This window comes from Carassius gibelio, chromosome A25 (genome assembly GCF_023724105.1).
Source record: "Carassius gibelio isolate Cgi1373 ecotype wild population from Czech Republic chromosome A25, carGib1.2-hapl.c, whole genome shotgun sequence".
Taxonomy (NCBI): Eukaryota; Metazoa; Chordata; class Actinopteri; order Cypriniformes; family Cyprinidae; genus Carassius; species Carassius gibelio.
The window spans coordinates 5,096,156-5,116,231 of NC_068395.1; the positions used below are offsets into that span (position 1 = coordinate 5,096,156).

Consider the following 20,076-nt stretch of genomic DNA (forward strand, 5'->3'; position numbering starts at 1 on the left):
GTCTCTGTCATGGTCTTCTGTGCGGGACTGCATGCAAATGTTTTATAGAAGCACAGTATGCCAATCCTCATACCAAAACCAGCCCATGAAAGGCCACAGTTCATAAAAATCTAATTTTACGCTCGAGAGCAGGGACATGATAATAAAATTACAAATGCAACAAAACCATTCCATGCCCTTCATAGAAAAGCAGCCATATCTATCTATCTATCTATCTGAATCATGAATTCTGTGAAAAAATTTTTTTTAAGCATTCAAATCAGCATGCTTTTTATACCTGGTCGACAAGTCTTTCCATCCTCTTTGAGCTTAACCCCAGTTGGACAAGCACAGCTATAGAAGGGCGGCATGGGGGAGAGGAGACACAGATGGGAACAGCCTCCGTTTCTTTCACTGCATGGAGTTTGAACTGTGGAGCAATGACAAGGAAAGAGAAAATCTATAAAACTGTTGTTTATTAGACATTACTGCAAAGAGCATTGGTTAAAAAATGACCAGAAAACACAGTGATCTAAAGAGTGTTTGAATGTTTCACCAAATTCCCACCTTAATTTGAGAAAGTTCATCAGATGATTAATGCATCAGAACACTGAATTATATTGTATATTGGTCTGGTGTATAAATAATCACGGCGTGAATGCATTAACCCTGCTCTTTTATTGCTAAGGAAACTTAACATAGTTAAGTTTTTGTGTCTTAGTTATGCTGTATTTAATTTAGGTCAAATGGTTATTATCAAGGCCAATCTAAAAATCTCAAAAGAAGACGATTTAAAGAACTGTCTCAATTTATTAACATTAATGTCTAGGAGATACTGAAACAAAGAGATCTAATGTACAATTTTACTTTACTTTTACCTGACTTAATAATGTGTTATTTGTGGGAGACTCTTTTGAGACTGAGAGTCTGCTCACATGATGCGTTATTTGGCATCAAACAGCTATGAACTTCCTCTTCACCTGTAGCATGACAGATCAGAAAAGTCAAAAACAGCATTGCTCGGTTCCCAGACAAAATTCAGCCCTTGAACAAAAGCAGGTGGCAGAAAAAAAATGTATTTCCTGTAACAGGTTTTTCCATTTCCACCAGGTCACGCTCTGTTTGTCGTAGCTCCGTCAGGAAAACACAGACGGCCCTGACCCAACACTTGTTATCCCCCTCTCCTCCGTGCTGCTCGCAGATGCGGTGTCTGCCCAGCATACTGACTGATGACTGCTCCACAGGAAATTCAAAAAATACCAATACAGGCACATTCTGGAGGACAAAGTATAATGCTTGACTCTGTAACTTTTATAATACAAATACATATATTTAAAATATATAATTAATGATATACAATATTATTTATTACTTTATTATAGCTGATAAATAACAGTTTCATCCTCAAAATAGATCACAAACTTTTATTTTAATCTTTTACAATTGCTGTTATCTATTCTATTAGATATTTACATTTAACAAAACACAACATTTTCTTCCAAGTACCCATTGGAACCTGCTAGAACCACCCTTGTTGAAATCACTGGTCTAGATCTTCATTGTTTGTTTGTATGACGGTTGCTTCATCCTCACTTTATTTTCTTACCTCCAACACAACAAACACTTACCTAGTGGGGTCTTTGCAGGCTGTGAAATGTTTTGAAGCAATCCACACCCAGATCCTCACACACACACACACACACACACACACACACACACACAGACAAAGGTGGGGGTGGGATCGTGCTGGGGCTGTTCCCCGTCTCCACTGAGGAACTGTGTTTATTTGTTCAGAGTGGAATGCAGGACACTTGAAAAATTTCATTCCCTGAGAACTATTCTCCCTAGATTGCCTCATGGGTCAAAAGACCGACACTTTTACAAAGAGGCAGTACAGTAAGTGCTGAAAGTACGACCTAAAAACTTAAACACGGAATATGAAGGCTCTCTCGAGTCAACCTGAGGCCTACATTGAACAGTGCTGTCCCTTCACAAACATGCTTTGTGAACATTTGATGTGCATTAGAGCTTCATAATAGTCTGAATCTAAAGGCCAGCACTTAAACCTCATGGGTCCTGGGATAACATGTCTTTTTTGTTTTGGTTTGACAAAACCCAACCATCTATCAACCAGTTTTTTGAGTTTTTGAGACGTGTAGACTCACTGTTGGGCTGCCGCTCTTGGCCCAGCACCTGGATGTCCATTGGCGAGTAAATGCTGCTAAGAATTTCTCTCCGATTCTCTCCACTATGTTTGTTGCAGGCGTGGATGGATCGGGTTTGCCAGTCTGTCCAGTAGAGCGTCTCTTCATAAAGAGTGAGGGCAAACGGGTGAGTGAGGGAACCCTCCACAACGGCCTCCCTGTAACCATCAACACATATATGTAAACACACACTCTATATTTTGCATTTTGATGTTAAATGCTCTTAAAGTGATGCATGACAGTGTTCACAACACTGCAGTGGTGCTGTTGATGTATGATGCTGCTGACGTGTTTTCTGGTGCGCCCAATAACAAAGATAACACGTCAGCAGCGTCATACATCAACGGCGCCGCTGCAGTGTCGTGAATGCGCTCACAACAGACCTAGAAGAGGAGAAAATGCTGAATAAAGTCGTAATCTTTGTTATTTTTGGACCAAATTGTATTGTTGATGCTTCAACAAATTCTAACTGACTCTCTGATGTCACATGGACCACTTTGATGATGTGTTAACAGTAGTGTAGTTCTGCCAAAAATGCAAATTTTATTGGTTTAGACCCCACTGATTTTAACTGTATACATACATACATACACACACACACACACACATATATATATATATATATATATATATAGATATGGTCATCAGGTTTCATGTGTTCATAACCATGCTGGTCGACTGGATAGACTAGCACTGATGAGTAAAGACCAGCTCGGAATGTTTAGTCTTTCAGCAGGGAACACACATTCCAAGCCAGCTTGCTTTATGAATCCAGTTGGAATTCTTTATATGGGAAATAATTCCAGTAAATGTTAGTTAAGGACTCTGCTTTTCGTACATGTCTTGATTTCAAAGACATGAGAGCCCAACAGATATTACTCTTTCCAAAAGGCATATAGAAAGGGAATTTAAGACCACAACAACATCAACGGAGGACTTTTTTAGACCCTTCAGGAAATCTGGAGCTCATGCGAAAACCAAACCACCCCCCACACCCCCTTTTGGGGGCCCGTAGGACTTCTTTTCCAAGAAGAAGGGGGGAATTAAACAAATCAGGCTGTCATCGACCTGTAACTCTGCATCTGTTTTGGTCGTTAGTAGGGAGTCATCCCATTCTCTAACAGCACAGCTGCCCTTATTAAGTGAAGTTTCCTTGGAGTCCATCGGAGTGCCGTGTGTCGCGTTTGTCCGGCCGAACGGCGGCCTTCTGAATCACTGGACATAAATAAACAGGAGCGGATCACAGCAACAAGTGTTCAGAACCATAGTGCCATAGTATTCAGAGAAGCGTCGCTCATCAATCACCGAGCTGTTGTGTCATGAGCGGATAAATTTTCCTGGTTAGGTCGGGGGGCGTCTGTCTGTGAGAGCGTGCATGAAAGAGCTAGACATATTGTTCACCCTCCTGATTTTTAACAGCGTGTGACGAACAGCGGAATGGGGGAGGGGTGGTGGAGGGGGGTCAGCACTCTGGAAAGGTAATTACAAACAGATTTTTCACAGCTTTTGACGCACTCTTGGTAGTAACGGGGTTGTTTGAAGCCAGCAAACTGAAAAGGCTATTAAACAAAAGTGCCTGAAGGGCAAAAAGATCTTTGACAGAAGTACACTAGATGCTTTGTGTTGTTTTTGAGAAGAATGAAGAATAACCAAGCAAAGTCAATTATTACTTGAGAGTAAACACAACATTTTGTGGGAAAACAAGCAATAAACAAACAAACAAACAAAAAGAAAACTACATGTAATTTTTTAGTAGAAAACTGAGGATATGATTTAAAAAGGAAGGAACCAACCATTAATAATAATAAATGGAGCAATTCCAATAGGGTCCTCGCACTGCAGTGCTCGGGCCCTAATTAAATAACTTAAATATAATACAATTATTTATTAAAATTATATTTTATTCCATATAAAATCTTTTATTTATTAAAATAACAGAATGAAAATATATTTTTTTTATATTTTAAAGATCTGACTTTTTTACTTAAAATAAAGCAGCAAACTATTAATTTAATAATTCAAAAATAACTTTTCAGATTGAGAACTGTATGAATAGGTATGACAAAAAATAAAAAGAACCACTTTAAACTGTCTTTTTTGGTATACTAGTAATGACACTTTCATTTAATATTTTTTATGACACTGTAAAAAGTCTAATGAGCTATTTACTTAAAAAATTACGGTAACAATATTAAAAATAATATTTTTTATTAGTTTTTCAGGCCTTTCCATTTGTTAATGGAATCTACCTGAATAAATCATGTGAAATCTCCTAAATTAATTAATCTATGACACTTTATATAATTAGGGAAATGTGCTCATTTATTTTAAGTTTATTCTGAAAAGTCTGTGATTTTAAATTAGGTCGGTTTGTATTTTGTTATTTTATACATTTACAAGACTGTATACAGCCAATCAGCTCAAGTAGGAAAATACTTGACAAATGCTGGAAAGTACTGCACTAGCTAAGCTACTGCTCATTAAACAAGGCTACAAGTAGGATCCATATATCCACAAGCTCTACTCTTCTGCACAATGGTAACGATTGAACTGTGCAATGGAACCTTCAATGTTACTGAATGTAACTGAACATTAATAGATGCTTCCCTTCACTCAAAAACAAAGTATCATTTAATTTCAATTTCAATATTACCTCTAAAATAAAACTGAAAAATTGAGCTAATTCTCTTAAAATACATAGGCAGCCTTCTTTCCTTAACTATTTTAGTTTAATCAGTTCCCCAATTCAAGCACCAAAACTGTCTCCTTAAAAAAAAAAGAAAAAAAAGAAAAAGAGGAAAACGCATCTCTTGGTTTTATTAGTAAAAAGTCACAATTTCTTTAATGAAATCCACACATTATTTTTCGGACTATAAGTCGCACCTGAGTATAAGTCGCATCACTCCAAAAATCCGTCATGACGAGGAAAAAAACATATATAAGTCACACTGGACTATAAGTCGCTTTTATTTAGAACCAAGAACCAAGAGAAAACATTACCGTCTACAGCGCCCTCTCACCATTGAGATGATTGAGAACCAATTATCAAACGTCTCGATGATTTTCTGGTTTCTCCTTCAATGACATCTGCTGGACAACAGGCCAAGTCAGACCATACGACTCCTGCAGATCGACTAGCAATGCAAATCTTGACATAGCAGAGGCTCTGACATACCTTTCATTATTGAAGTTACTACAAAATCCTACATACACAAAAGAAAATGTAACCCTTTGGCTGGGGGGTCCAAATCATACCCATAATACCAGGCGGGATCGGGTAACAGTGGTATATGGTACGGAGGTCATCTCAAGTTAAGAGTGGGTGGAGGTAGGGAGGGGGTGTTTGGATTGGGCCACAGACATACCATTCTGCTTCAATCCGGATGGGAAAGGGAAAGAAATACAAGGAGATGAATTGTGGAATAAGTGTGAAAGAATGAGGAAACTGACCGAGCTGTTCCATCCAAGTTGGCCCTGTGGATGAAGCTGAGCTTTGCATCCGCCCAGTAGAGTTTCTGCTCCTCGAGGTCAATGGTCAATCCATTGGGCCAGTATATTTGCGTCTGGACAATGATTTGCCGATTGCAGCCATCCATTCCCGCCCTTTCTATTCTTGGCTCCTCCCCCCAGTCGGTCCAATACAAGTACCTGAAAGAAAAAAAGCAAACAAACAGATATCAGTCAGCTGGTTTCCATTATCCTAGAGAAAACAAAGTGAAAACTAATCAACCAGTCATTCAGACAACCCATGACTAGACGATAAAAATATATAGTTTTCACATTCATATTTGCAAGAAGTATAACATGCAATCGGTAACAAAGAACAAACATACTCAAGTACAGCGGGGAATAGAGATGTCTGCAATGGTTTACGTATTGACTGGAAGCTGCTCAAGGTTAGGCAACGTGGATTTGGAGTTAGACTAAACAAACGTTTCAAGAGCAGGCTGTTTTCAAAGCCAACCAAATCAGCGTTATAATTGCCAGAGCCTGTCTTGCTTCATATGAGAGAAACACAACACAGAAACCAAACTAAAGCACATACTCAACAACTGCAAACTTCTTAGTTGGAGAAAGCCTTTTTGTGTCCAGGAAATACTAGCAGTCAATTTCAATTTCCATGGAAAGAAACAGATTGTAAACTTTCCATACTAACCCAAAAATGGCTGCACGATTCATTTAAAAATTAGTGATATGCCTTAGTGGGATTATGAAATCTCAAATAAACAAACTAAAATATATATGCTGTGTGTTTCAGAGTGAAGCACAGAACTGTTTGCATTTACACACTAGCAGTTCACGATTAGTTGTTTTCAGGTTCTCAGAGCAACTTGGTTCGTTATACATTATATATATATATATATATATATATATATATATGTAACGATTCACTCAACTAACGATTCGATTTACGATTTTGATTTTAAGCTCTGATTCAATTTACGTTTTTTTTTTTTACTAAATTAAAAAATATATATATAAATTAAATGTGTCCTTTTATTATTGCTTGGACAAAATCCTGAACTTTTCTTTGAGAAATTGAAATTTAAAACTAGAATAATATACTAATAACACTTGCAAATTATTGCTCTTTTGTTGGTTTTGATTGCTTCTATTGTCCTCATTTGTAAGTCGCTTTGGATAAAAGCGTCTGCTAAATAACAAAATTTAAATATAATGCAAATGTAAATAAAACTAAATTGAAATTTTGTAAAAAGCCCCAAACCTTAAAATAGGTAACAAATAAAATAAATATATTCATATAAACAAAATAAGACTTTGTCTGTGCTCTTTCCATTCAAAATTAGAGGCAACCACTGCATTTTAATCATGATCCAAACAAAGATGCTGCATACATGCAACATGATCAGTTTTTATTCTAAATTAGATTGTATAATTTCAAAACTTGAAGCAAAAACAGAGTATTTTGACTTCAGTTTTGTGAAACTATACATAAAAAATATCTGCATGAAATAGAAATAGCAGATGAGCTGAATGAGATGCAGATTCACTCTCTGCCAACAGGTGACGTTTATAACTTTTCCTTGGTTTCTGCTGTAAACAAAGCAGCGCTGCATTTTAATAGGCATTATACAGAGACATGATGAAAAATAAAAAGAAAAAACCCAATTAAACTTTTCTAAAAAATAGTAAGTTCCCCTCAGACATACATTAACATAAACTCCTACCCCTAAATGAATCGCGATTTGTTAAACATCTCACCGATTTGAATCATCACATATTTGAATCGATTTTCACCCGGCTCGTGGTTAATCGTTACATCCCTACTTGCAGCTTAACTTGCATTTCTCACACAATGCTATTTTATAAATTTATAGACAACTTTTGTTTTTGTCTTCTCAGAGATGTAGCTTGAAAGCACTGTTACCATTTATTTTCAATCAGTGCAATACAGTAGCAACAACACTGTGCTAAATATCTCCTTTTGTGTACCTCTGAAGAATAGAGATGAGGGGGAGTAAATGATGACAAACTCTTTCTTTACAAACCACTACTGACAAAGGTAAAGGCACACCAAACCTTCAAGTGGAATTATGGGTAGCTCAACTGAGCATGCTTAAAATGTTGTATTGTAACTGAAGCACAGTTTACGAACTTATTTTTCTTGACGACATATCAGTGAACTGCTACAGTAAATGGTAAGGATTGGCTTTATCAGCAATGTTTTTTATTGTTTTATGCCTTTCTTAACCAGAACAATGGCCTGTTCATGCTGTAAAGTGTCACGTGTGAGACTCTAGCCTTTTTTTGTAGGTCACATATAGCTTATAAGCCTATTTATGAGGGAATATGACGCAACTGAAAAATGATATTACAGTTTTGTGCATTACTATATCCATAATATATCAAAATGCTGTCCAGTTGTCTAATAAACATAAAAAAGCAAAAAAAAAAAAAAATTACAAGGAGAAGAAAGGAGTAATAAAGACAAACAAAAAAAACCGACAACTGACAAGAAGCAAAAATGCATAAAGGGAAGCATTCGCCCAGAGAAACTGTGATTACTTATAGAATACAAGCTACGATAGCAAGCGTGTCACCAACGGAAACACTTATCAAATCTCATGCCAGCAGGGAGACCAAGCATGAAAACTCAACCAGCCCTTCCTCCCCTGAGATGCATCCTTATAGCCTGACTGTGGCCCCAACGGTTCGCTGTATTTTTCTCAATTAGGAACTTTAACATTACACTGCTGCTGAAATCTGATGGCTGACAGAACAAAGAGACGGATGAACAATGGTTTTGCAGAAGACCATAACAAGGACAACAACTCTTCGAACGTCGCTATGTAGCAAGGTTCATAGCTGGTACTTTGACTTCATATTCAGCAGCTTATTAGCAAGGGATGAGTCCGAAAAGTCGGCTAATTAACCAACCATCTAACTTATCGGAGAAGCACCACAGCTACAAATAACAAATAGGAGAAATTACGTGGGATAACTTAGTGACTAAAGGCACACATTTCCCTTTTTAATGAAGGCGAAATTTGTAGTTGTTCACAAGAATTCATCATGTTGACAAACAGAAAGTCGCTTGGTCTGAAAGAAGTTTTTGCCTGCAAAATGATTATACTGCTAATAGCAGCTTTAAAATGTTTGGAAGCTACATTCTTTTTAACTTTAGTATGTACAATTACACCTATATGATAAAGACGTCATCAGTGGAGACAAACAACCAGCGTCAGCATCTCTGAAGTGCGTGCGAACGAGATTGTTGTGATTTTGTCTGTGTTATTCACAGATATAAACCTGACGCTTGGCCACGCAACAGAGAACATCAACTGGAGCCACCCAATGAAAGGAGACTGTGGAATGCCTACAGAAGACGGCAGAACGTCTCCAGACATAAAATACCAGGTACATCAAAACTCCAAATAAAACACCTTGGTCGGATGTTTGGATGTGCCATGCCTGTCTGGCTAGAAGAACTGTATTTTTTTGGTCATACTTAAAAATTCAAGAGGAGTCAGCAAACTTAACACTGCAATAAATAAACAAAACCTATTCTTTTCATCTGATGGTAATTCATCTTTTCACTCCTCCCAAGCCTCTTTTGGAGAATGTGAAAACAATGAACGTCTCTTGCGAGCAGACAAACATAATTCAGGGGCCCTGCATGCGGCTGCTCTCACTCTAAGGGGTTGTAAAAAGCAGAGCCCCTCTTTCTGTGATCTGAAGCAGGGCCCCGACAGAGGTCTTGGATCTCCGTGGTAAATCTCAACTCAAAGCTCTCAGGCGGTGACAATAAGAAAATAAAAGCGCATGAAACTTATATTAAGGATGAATGCGCAAAAATGCCAGACACTGACTTGCGGATTCCAGTGTAACAGGATCTTTGTGCTGGAGAACGGATCTCTTGGTTTGAACTTTTCTTCTTAACGCAATGAACTTCACAAAACAGGCAGCTAATGTTTTGAAAAAAAGCAAGCGGTATAGATGTGTTTCTTTAGGCTACAGGCCAGGAACAGTGTCTGGCTCCATTTTTAATGTCTCTATCATACACCGCACAAAATGAAATGCATTCTGAGGAAAAATATCCCAGCTCTTGGGTGTCATAAATACAGAATGAGCTAAAAGCCTTGTGTCCGCAACTAGATGGACCATAAAAATGCAAAAAGCACAGTTTAGCAGCAGCACATTTTTTTTTAACCTAAACTTGAGCTGTCATGACCGTAAACTGACTATCAAGGTTGTTTTTGCTCACTGTGAGTGTGTATATATATATATATACTGATAACATACCGACATTAAAATCTAATTTACTGATTCTGTATCTTATTTCATGCTTTAAGAGTTTAATTTTCAACTTTTTTTAAACAGTGTTGAATGATTACTATGTGAGGTGCTAAAATTGTTTTTAAAATTATGATACATAAACTATATAATGATGTAAAAAGTACAACAGTTATTGTAATCATAATATTTACTATTGACAATTGTTATTTTTGTATTCTAATGAAGAAGGTTTTTATGACAACAAAAATGGTCATTACTAAAAATTAAACACTAATTCATTTTTTTTTTTATAGGTTAAGCACCTTTTCGTAAATATGGCTTATTTACAAAGATTTTTTTAAGGATTTACATTTTTAAAAAGTAGCCTACTTTAAGCATTTTTAGCAGCTTGAACAAAACCTGTTAATATTTATTACATATATATACATACACACACACACACACTTTATGTAAACAAATGTTTAATGTAAAAAAAGGAAGGTTGAAGAACATATAAATATAAAAAAATAGATTTCTTATAGTATTAATGTTGGTTCAAATATAAATACTGACATACGTGTACATAAATAAATACACACATAGGTGTAAGTGTATATGGGTACACATGCACAAACACCCACAAATTGTGAATTGTGTGTGAACTGACATTGGACATAAATACATATATACACACAAACACACACATTTATAAATCATGACAAAAAAAAAAACTTAAAAGTTGAATTTGCTGATATTCTTAAAACTTTCCTGCAACTATAAGACACGGCACAGACAGTGACTCACATTACCTAACATGTCTCAAGCCAAGTACATGTGTACACGCTACGCCAGGGCTTAAGTAATGTGAGTGAGAGCGATCTCTCAGAACTCAAGTTACATGTTGCATATAAACACGCCAACTCGCCAGCAAAGTCGCAGCGGACACACAAGTGGATTCTACTTTGGGCTGGACACACGGCACCAGAAGAGTGAAGGTTTGGCATGCAGGATCTACACGCCACACAACAACAGGAAACAGCCTGAACGCTATATTGCATCCCAATCTCCCTTTTGGGGGGGCAATTCTAATGGCCTATAAATAAACAACCAGGCCACACATTAATGAATGCTGGGGGTCAAGGGTGGAAGGACACATGCAAAGACCACCCACTGAATGGAGGATGGGGACGAGAGTTCAGAAATGAGAGCAGAGTGGAAGGGACTCACCTTTGAGCAGGGTTTAACGCTATCGCCCTGGGTTGGTCGAGATCTTGCCAGAAGAGCACCTTGCGAGAGGTGCCGTCCAAGTTGGCCACTTCAATGCGGTTCGTCTCCGAGTCGGTCCAGTAGAGTTTGTGTCCGAGCCAGTCGCAGGCTAAGCCATCGGGAGAATCCAGACCTGATACCACCACTGTCTGCCCTCTGCCCAGTGTGCCCTCCTTCATAGCTGAAAAACAAGGCCTCCATTCAGTTCCACAACAGTACTATCAGTTTAAACATTCCTCAAATGTTTCATTCTGCCTCCAGATAATGATACAATATTTTTGCTGTGCTACAGTAGGGTTGCTGTTTTTTGTTGTAATGATGTGTCATAATATTACTGTTTTCACAGCATTTTGATCAAATAAATGCAGCGCTGGTGAGCATAAGAGTCTTTGGTAATACTTTAGAATAGGGACCAATTCTCACAATTAACTCTTTGCTTATTAGTGAAGTGAAGTGAAAGTGACATATAGCCAAGTATGGTGACCCATACTCAGAATTTGTGCACTGCATTTAACCAACCCAAAGTGCACACACACACACACACACACACACACCCAGAGCAGTGGGCAGCCATTTATGCTGCGGCACCCAGGGAGCAGTTGGGGGTTCAGTGCTTTGCTCAAGGGCACCTAAGTCATGGAATTGCAGGCCCAAGACTCAAACCCACAACCTTAGGGATAGGAGCCATACTCTCTAACCACTAGGCCACAACTTCCCCTATTATTAGCATGCCTATTATTAACATATTTGCTGTTTATTAGAACCTATAAAGCACAAATTCTGCATTACCATATTCTATATCCCTAATTCTTCCCAATACCTAAACTTAACAACTACAAAATTAGCAGCAAATTAGGAGTCTAAGGTAAAAGTTGTAGTTAATTGCTTATTAATAATGAGAACTGGACCTTAACATAAAGTGTAATGAGACTTTTCTCAAAAATAGAAAAAATTGTATTACATAAATATTAGGGATGCACGATATTGGATTTTGGCCGATATTCGATATGCCGATATTTTCTAAATAATTTTGGCCGATGCCGATACCGATATCGATATATATACAAATTTATACTGATATATTTACAAATATATACTGATATATTTAAACTTTAATTTTACTGAAGAGAAATCCATGTATCTCTTCTGTACTGATTCTACCATAAATTTATTATTTTACAAATGTAGACAGACATTCACATCTGAAAAACAGGTCAATTATTTCACTTGGAGAATATCGGTTTGGCTCATCGGCAGAAATATTCATATCGGCCGATACCGATAATGGTCATTTTAAGCTTTTATCGGCCGATACCGATGTTGTGCCGATATTATCGTGCATCCCTAATAAATATATATTTAAAATATTAGATAAACCTTTTCTTAAAAAATGTTAAAATACAAACAGAAAAATAAAATAGATTGCCATACAGTAATTTCCTTGACAGTGATTCCAAACCACAACACACTGATCTTACAGATAGTAGAGAGGTTGTAGTAGGTCTGTTTGATGGCCTCTTCACTGACGTCCGTCCAGAATATCAGGCCCTCTGAGAAGAGGAAGTCCACTGCGGCCGCATCCTCAAGATCACCGACAACCACGGTGGACTCCGTCCGGCCCGCCTCAGCGTCCACCAGCCGAACATCCCGCCGGTTGGCAAAGAGCAGCAAGGGAGAACCTGGTGGCAAAAATTCTGATGTCACCAAAAATATGGGCAAAATTTCATTTCACTGTGTTAAATCATTAGAAAAAAATGAGGAACAGACAATAACAATTTCTTTTCAAATTATGACTCTGCATTTCTGCTCCCAAGGAATCTGCCATTTCAAAAAACGTGCTTTGTAATCCACTCCGTCTGTCTGCTGCAACGCCGGCTCCCTGTCTCTAAATAATCAGTGTTTTTCATGAACTCATCGTGCTAAATGAGAGGCACATGTGACGCTCTCTAGGGAATGAATAGCAGATGAAACGACGGAAATGTCTGCCCTTCATCTTGGCACCCAGACATCTCCGCGGGGACCGCCAGTTGGCACCTCACACCCGTCCGCATGTGCCAGCAAGTGCCACTCACACCGCAGTCAATAACTTCCTGGGGGTGAGGGTGGGGGGAGGACATATGATGTCATTAGATGCGGACACAAGGACTATAGTGATAGTGCTGAGGGTTGGGACGTCCTGCTGTGGTCTACCAGCATGCCACTTACCAAGAACCATGTCATCTCACGATAAGCAACTGCGGGTTACTGTTTTTTGGGGTGATGCTATTAATAATAAAATGTAATTACCTATATAAGGACTGCAGTGGCATATTTTAAAAATAAAATTTGCTACACTCCAACTGTCATCTGATTTATAATTCTTTTTTTTCTTTTTTTCACAAAATACTTTATACTGTTAGTAACATTTAAAGATGAACACTTGCTGGACTGAAGCAACTTAGATTTATTTGATTAACTATATATATTTTAATTGTCATTTTCAAATATGGTATCATCAGACTTTATGTTATAGAATGTTTATTTTTCTCTCAATCATCATTGTAATGCATTTCATTATATATTTCTCCTCCCACAAAAAAAAAACAAAAAAAAATTCTAGGACACATTACTAGGAGATACAGAGTGGCAAATGATTTTGAAGCATTATACTGTTATAATCTTTTCATTGATTTACATGACAAGCTGTCAATTTCATCTTCCAACTTTTTTTGCATACAAATGCAGTAGCTGCATAAAACTGCTCAGTTTGGGCCTTTGAGTGTTTTTCCTCTATTATGAGATCCATATTCTCCAACATCACACTATATAAGCCATAAAAGCCTGGGTGTATCAAAATAAAACTGACTTTTATTTCAAAGAAAGTGGCTAAAATCTCTGAGAAGTAGAAGTTAATAACATTTGAGCCATTCATTGCAAGTCTGCAGGATTTTTTCCTCACACATTTTATCAGATGTCCTGAAAAAAAATTGCAAGTCTGATCATTTAGAAGAGTAAGCGCACACCTCTCCTAAACAAAACATGCGATTTCAGATATCATTTATGTCTGTGGCACAAACTTGAAGAATGAGTTGCGCGCCAAAGTTTAATAACTATGATTAGAGGTTTGCTTGGAGGCCAAGCTAAAGTATGAGCAAAAGTAACAGCAAGTCTTGCCTTATTTTGAGATTTCAACAGCCCTAAAGTGGCATTTTCCATCACGTGGTCGCAGATTTTTGCCAAGGATGGTATCCACTAAGCATGTAGTCTTACAAGACTAAACAGTGCACGATATGTGATTTGGTGTTATCTGAAAGCAAACACCGTAGCAATTTTTGACTTGAGGGTTATTTTATCAGCAACCACCAGGAAGGAAAACCAGCATGTTAGTGTCCTGTGAAGCTCCTCTGTGTAGAGAAAAAAAGAAAGAAGATGCTGGAGAACCACCAGATAGGCCTGTCGCGATAATCAATAAATCAATGAATCGCAAGGTCAAATAAAATGAGCTCGAGAATTTTTCCGGCGATATTTATTTTTTCAATTTTTATAAAAAATGTTTAATTTGTCACAATGTGGTAGTCTGGAGGTAGAAAACAACCTCTCCGATGTCACAGATGTCCCGGGAATAAAGAGATCTCACTAGTCTCACTAGAGTGACCAGCTTTGGGAGGCGCCTTTCACTTGCTTTTGGATGTTTGCCTATAAAGTGATACCGCATTGTACTTGCACTACTGCTTTATTTTAATACCGTGTAGCATATTTTGCAAGTAACTTCGTTGCGCTTGCATCATTCTGAAAAGCTGACATGATTTTTTGACTAGATGCGGTGTAGACGGGCCTGGAAAAAATGAACGCGTCGAACCGCGTCTCTTCCATTATGAGCGCGCATACTGCATTTGAAATAACGAACTTGAGCACAAAAAAGACGTGATATGTGAACGGCCCCTTCATCGGTCAAAATGTTTATTTTCGGTTAACGATTAAACCAGGGGTGCCCAACCCTGCTCCTGGCGATCGACTGTCCTGCAAAGTTTAGCTCCAATCCTAATCAAACACACCTGAAGCAACTAATTAATGTCTTCAGGCTCACTTAAAAATTAAAAGGCAGGTGTGTTTGATTAGGGTTGGAGCCAAACTTTGCAGGACAGTCGATCGCCAAGAGCAGGGTTGAGCACCCCTGGGTTAAACGGTCAATATGAACATCCCTAACTGGCATATAAACATAATATAACATACAAAATTAATTAATTTTAAGCCACACAAAGTCAATATGTTGGTATTTCTTGCTCTGAATCTGCCATAAAATAAAATAAAAGTTTATTGATCTTTGAAAAGGTGTACCTGTGTTATTATGCCATTATCATTATATTAGTTGAAACTGGTCTTAGAACGACAACATTATTGTTTATCGCGATAATTTCTTGGACAATTTATCGTCCAGCAAAATTTGTTATCGTGACAGCCCTAACCACAGATCTCCTACATTTCATTTCATCATTTCATTTACCTTTATGAATCACTGGCCAGCTGTACGCAACTATAAATAAACCAGAATCAGATGTGGATTCAGAAGGCAATATAGTTTGTTTTATAGCCAAATAATTAAAATTCTAAAATGTATTTATTATTTATGAAAAACATTTTATGAAAAAACAAAAAACAAAATTGCCAGCCCCAATTGAAATAAAGATTGAACCTAAATAACATAAACTATATACTTCTGTATACACACTTTATTGAGCTAATGTTAGAAATAGAACTGAAGGAAAAGGAGATTTAAGCCAGATGCTCATTAAAGTCACGTCATTTAACTATCAGTGACTTCCTGCTAAGAACACGCATATGCATATTTTGTAATTGTCACATACAGCACTTTGAGAAGTCAGATTACATAAATGCTTCCATCTATACTAGGCCATTTAAAGCTTTTAAAGATCATCAGTTCCATTACAAATTTACCAAGTCCGAAACAACACCTTTAAGCTTGACTTTGTTCAGTTATCACAAACTAAATACCCAAGTATGACCGCAGGAAGTGTCAATTACTTGGCAAGTGTAAACACAACTTTAGCATGATTTATAGTTGTATACATTTCATACAAACACAGCACTCCTTCTACTAAACACTGACAGAGGCGTGAAGCACACATGCTGTAAGCAACAGCAGACCCCAGACATCAAACAATAACCGGCCGTCCTCACTCAGCCTGGCCCACAGATTGTTTTTCAGTTTTTTAATCCACCTCTTTTACTCCTTTCTTCCAGCTTTCAAACTACATCAAAGACAGAGGTATATTCAAACCACTGTGAAAATGAGATGCAGGTCTATTCTTTCTTCTTATCAGCTAGTTTCTTTAAATATATATATATATACACACAGTTTCATGGGACTGTTGGCAATGTACATGTCATTTAAGTGGCATAATTGCATCTGCTTCCATCTGCACAGAAAAGCCTTTGGAATGATCCATCAGAGCCTGGGAGGACTCGGACACCTCCTTCCCCGGCGAGCACAGAGCAGTGGGGATTAAAAAGATAACTTCATCCCAACAGCTGCACTGTTTTATGAGATCACACGGACCTCTGTGGCCCAAATGTGCAAGAAAAAACACCACCAGCAGCAGCATGATGCATAAGAACCACAACCAGCCCCCACCACAATCTCCTATCCAAACAGACCAGATTACTCACTGTAGGTCATTTCAGTTAGATAAACCAACACATGAGCTGATGAACAGCTACACTATAGTTCAAGAAAAGTAGATTCTCAGTCTTAGGGGTTAACTTTAATTACTATAAATATATAACACATATACATTTAAAAGTTAAGGCTTGTCAATGGTTCCTATAAATTAAGCAAAGAAGACTCTTCTTATGAAAACTTTTTTACTCTTTCTCACTCTATTATTTGGAGACAGATAACATTCTTGATGTTGCATTGTAGGTTTTTCCAAATGTACCGACTTGGGTCTTTGGATATTAAGTTTCATCATCTATTACAGACAAATCATATTCATCTCCAAAGAATGAACAGACAGACAGAAAATGATAGACAGACAAACAAAAATACCTATAGACAGAGCGACAAAAAGACAGACAAGCAGACAGATATATAGACAGACAGATTCAGAAATGCAGACACACAGACAGGTAGACCTCAGGTAGACTCCAGAAAGACCAATAGAGAGACAGATAGGAAATTATAAACAGACAGAAAATTATAGAAAAGTAGACAAGACATGCAGACAGACAGACAGACTTACAGAAAGATAGACAGATAGATAGTAAACAGACGAGACAGACATATAGATAGACAGATATAGAGGAAATTATATACAGACAGACAGACGAGACAGACAGATAGCGAGATATAGAGTAAACTATACACAGACAGACAGACAGACGAGACAGACAGATAGATAGACAGATATAGAGGAAGTTATAGAAAGAAAGACAAATAAAGCTCTTTTAAGAAACGTTATTTAGTTCACCTTTTGGATTTCTGAGGTTTATAGAAACATAATTAGAAGCCACTCAAGAGAGGTTCTGCAAGTCCAAAACTTCTGTGGACAAATCTTTCTCACAGAGCACGTCTGAGCTCACTATGAGAAAGAAAAGGGAAAACGGATCCAGAACTCCAGCGACTCTGTAATGGGTTTAGAGGCAACATGCCAGAGATCTAGAGGACAAAAGCAAAGCGAGCCTTGTTTCAATGGCCATTTAAACCCTGCGCCTTACTAGAGGAAACAAAATCAGTCAAAGTCTAGCAATACATTTTTCAAGCACAGTGTGAAGATCGCTAATCTCCCTAAACAGACGGCCCTAGGAGAACTCATTTCCAGTCTAAAACCCAGCACCCATATGACTTAGGAACTTCCGCTCTTCTCTGACTTCTGTAGTGCCAGAAGTGGGAGTTGAGAGCACCTGGGCCCACCGGGCTCCTTCTTTGTAGAGAAAGAGCACAAAGAAACAGCTGAAGGAGTCTGAGCTTGTCACCCGAATTAACCGTCTTCAGAAGGGAGGAGCACAAAGGAGGCTAGAGGTCTACGAACACGTGAAGACTCCTGGAAAGTGGGGAAAAGAGCTTCAAATGAAAAGCTGCTCAGCTCATTCACTATCACTGTTTTCTTTCTCCCTCTGTCCTCAGTCTCCTTTTACCTACCTGATTATAATCAAAAACGGTCGCTCACTTCCTCCAACCCTTATCAGCAAGAGACAATACAGTAAAGTCAGAGACTGTGTTAAAGAAAACACACAAGAATGCAAAGTTTTTTTTTTTGTTTTTTTTTACTGAACTCTCTGACACCTTATTATGATCCTAACACCTAAAGATCTTTCTAGTTATCTGGTCTAAATTGGCTACACATTTTTTAAACAATTTTAAACTGAAATAACAATTAAAAATGCACAAATGTCCCACAAATCCAACACCCATATTAGCACAAAAATAGGAACTGGTTGTTACATTTCCTCCCAAAAAAAATCCTTTCATTCAAATGCAAACTTGCTTAATTAGCTTAAGGAGTGATTGACATTGGCAGTATGAGCTTGACAATTGCATCAAAAGTTTTGAGGTTTTTGTTATGCTAAAATTCAACAAGGCCTTTTGTTGTTCACTTATGTTAAATTAGCATTACATGCAACAAATTTTACTCCATCACTTTTGTCTTTGAAGACACTAAAATAAAAAAAGTTTAAAAACCCTGGGTTACGACTGGCTTATTCAACTGGTATTAATATTATACTACTAGTAAAACTCCAGAGACGAGGCTCTGACATTAGCAGTGATGCTTGCTGGCAGACATTTCCAAACGTACATAGTGACATGTCAACAAATGAACCCTCGCTTATAGACGTGACCTGAATAAATATGTTTTTTTTTTCTATAAAATTACATAAGAACACCAAGCCCAAACTCCAACTAAAAAATAACATGACAGTCTGTTCTTAAAATTGCAATATAATAGCTTGGAATAATAACGCGACAGCAGCTGCATACAAACAACGTAGCCCTGTAATAATTTAAGTACTTCATAATGCCAAAATGAGAGCATTTCAGCCAAGAAGAAGTAGGTTTTGTTCCTCACTCTTCTTAATTTTTTTTTTCTGCACTATTACAGCTTTTTAGATTTTCAGCGTGGTTTATGAGTTCTCTAAAGCACCCATATATGTAGGATTTCCTACAGTTAAAGAGAATTAAATTGTTTGTTGTGGAACTTATTAAAGATTTTCCAACAGAATCAGGCAGTAAAACCTTTTGGATCTAATTGGAACCTTTTTTTATTATTATTACAACAGGATTGGATTAGATTCATGTTGTTCGGACAACTTGGTAACACTATATTATAACTTTTAATAGGAATTCATTTACACACACACACAAAAAAAATGCTTAATAGAACAAGTTCATGTTAATTTAGATCCGAATAGATTATAAAACACAAATTAAGCATTTTTTTACTATCCGAAAGCACATTAACTGATGCAATAAAGCTTAATGGAATGAATTACAAGACTAGCCTAATATACAGACTTATAATCTTAAGCAATATTTACGTAATAAGGTTCGTTGAAATGGGTTAGAAGACTAGTCTAAAAGAAACTGGTCATTTTAAGGATTATTTATGCAATGAAGTTTTTGGAATGAGTTAGTAGACTAGTGTAATACAAAAAAGGACTATGTGTTTGTTGGTAAATGTTAGGAATAAAGTTATGAATAGAAGCTAAACAGATATGAGTGGAGGCACATAATATGACTCAATCCATCTGAATTAAACTATTCACACGCTTTAACTTCCTTGCCCCAGAAATAACAGCAAACCGCAGCTCAATCTCTCTCTCTAGGCGTGAATACAAAAATCCAAGCAAACCGATATAAGTACATGGTGCTAAAACTATAAATATTTAAGCACAG

General features: G+C 37.4%; 1 protein-coding gene across 1 annotated transcript in view; it reads right to left on the reverse strand.

The window, feature by feature from the left end:
• LOC127946989 (low-density lipoprotein receptor-related protein 5) overlaps nt 1–20,076 on the reverse strand; it is a 58,347-nt gene that overhangs the window by 36,954 nt on the left and 1,317 nt on the right. The window contains exons 2-6 of the mRNA XM_052543855.1: nt 12,665–12,865; nt 11,148–11,367; nt 5,634–5,831; nt 2,145–2,341; nt 278–409 (exon numbers count right to left, since the gene is read on the reverse strand). Coding sequence (XP_052399815.1) covers nt 278–409; nt 2,145–2,341; nt 5,634–5,831; nt 11,148–11,367; nt 12,665–12,865 — 948 coding nt within the window. The remainder of the gene's footprint in view (nt 1–277; nt 410–2,144; nt 2,342–5,633; nt 5,832–11,147; nt 11,368–12,664; nt 12,866–20,076) is intronic.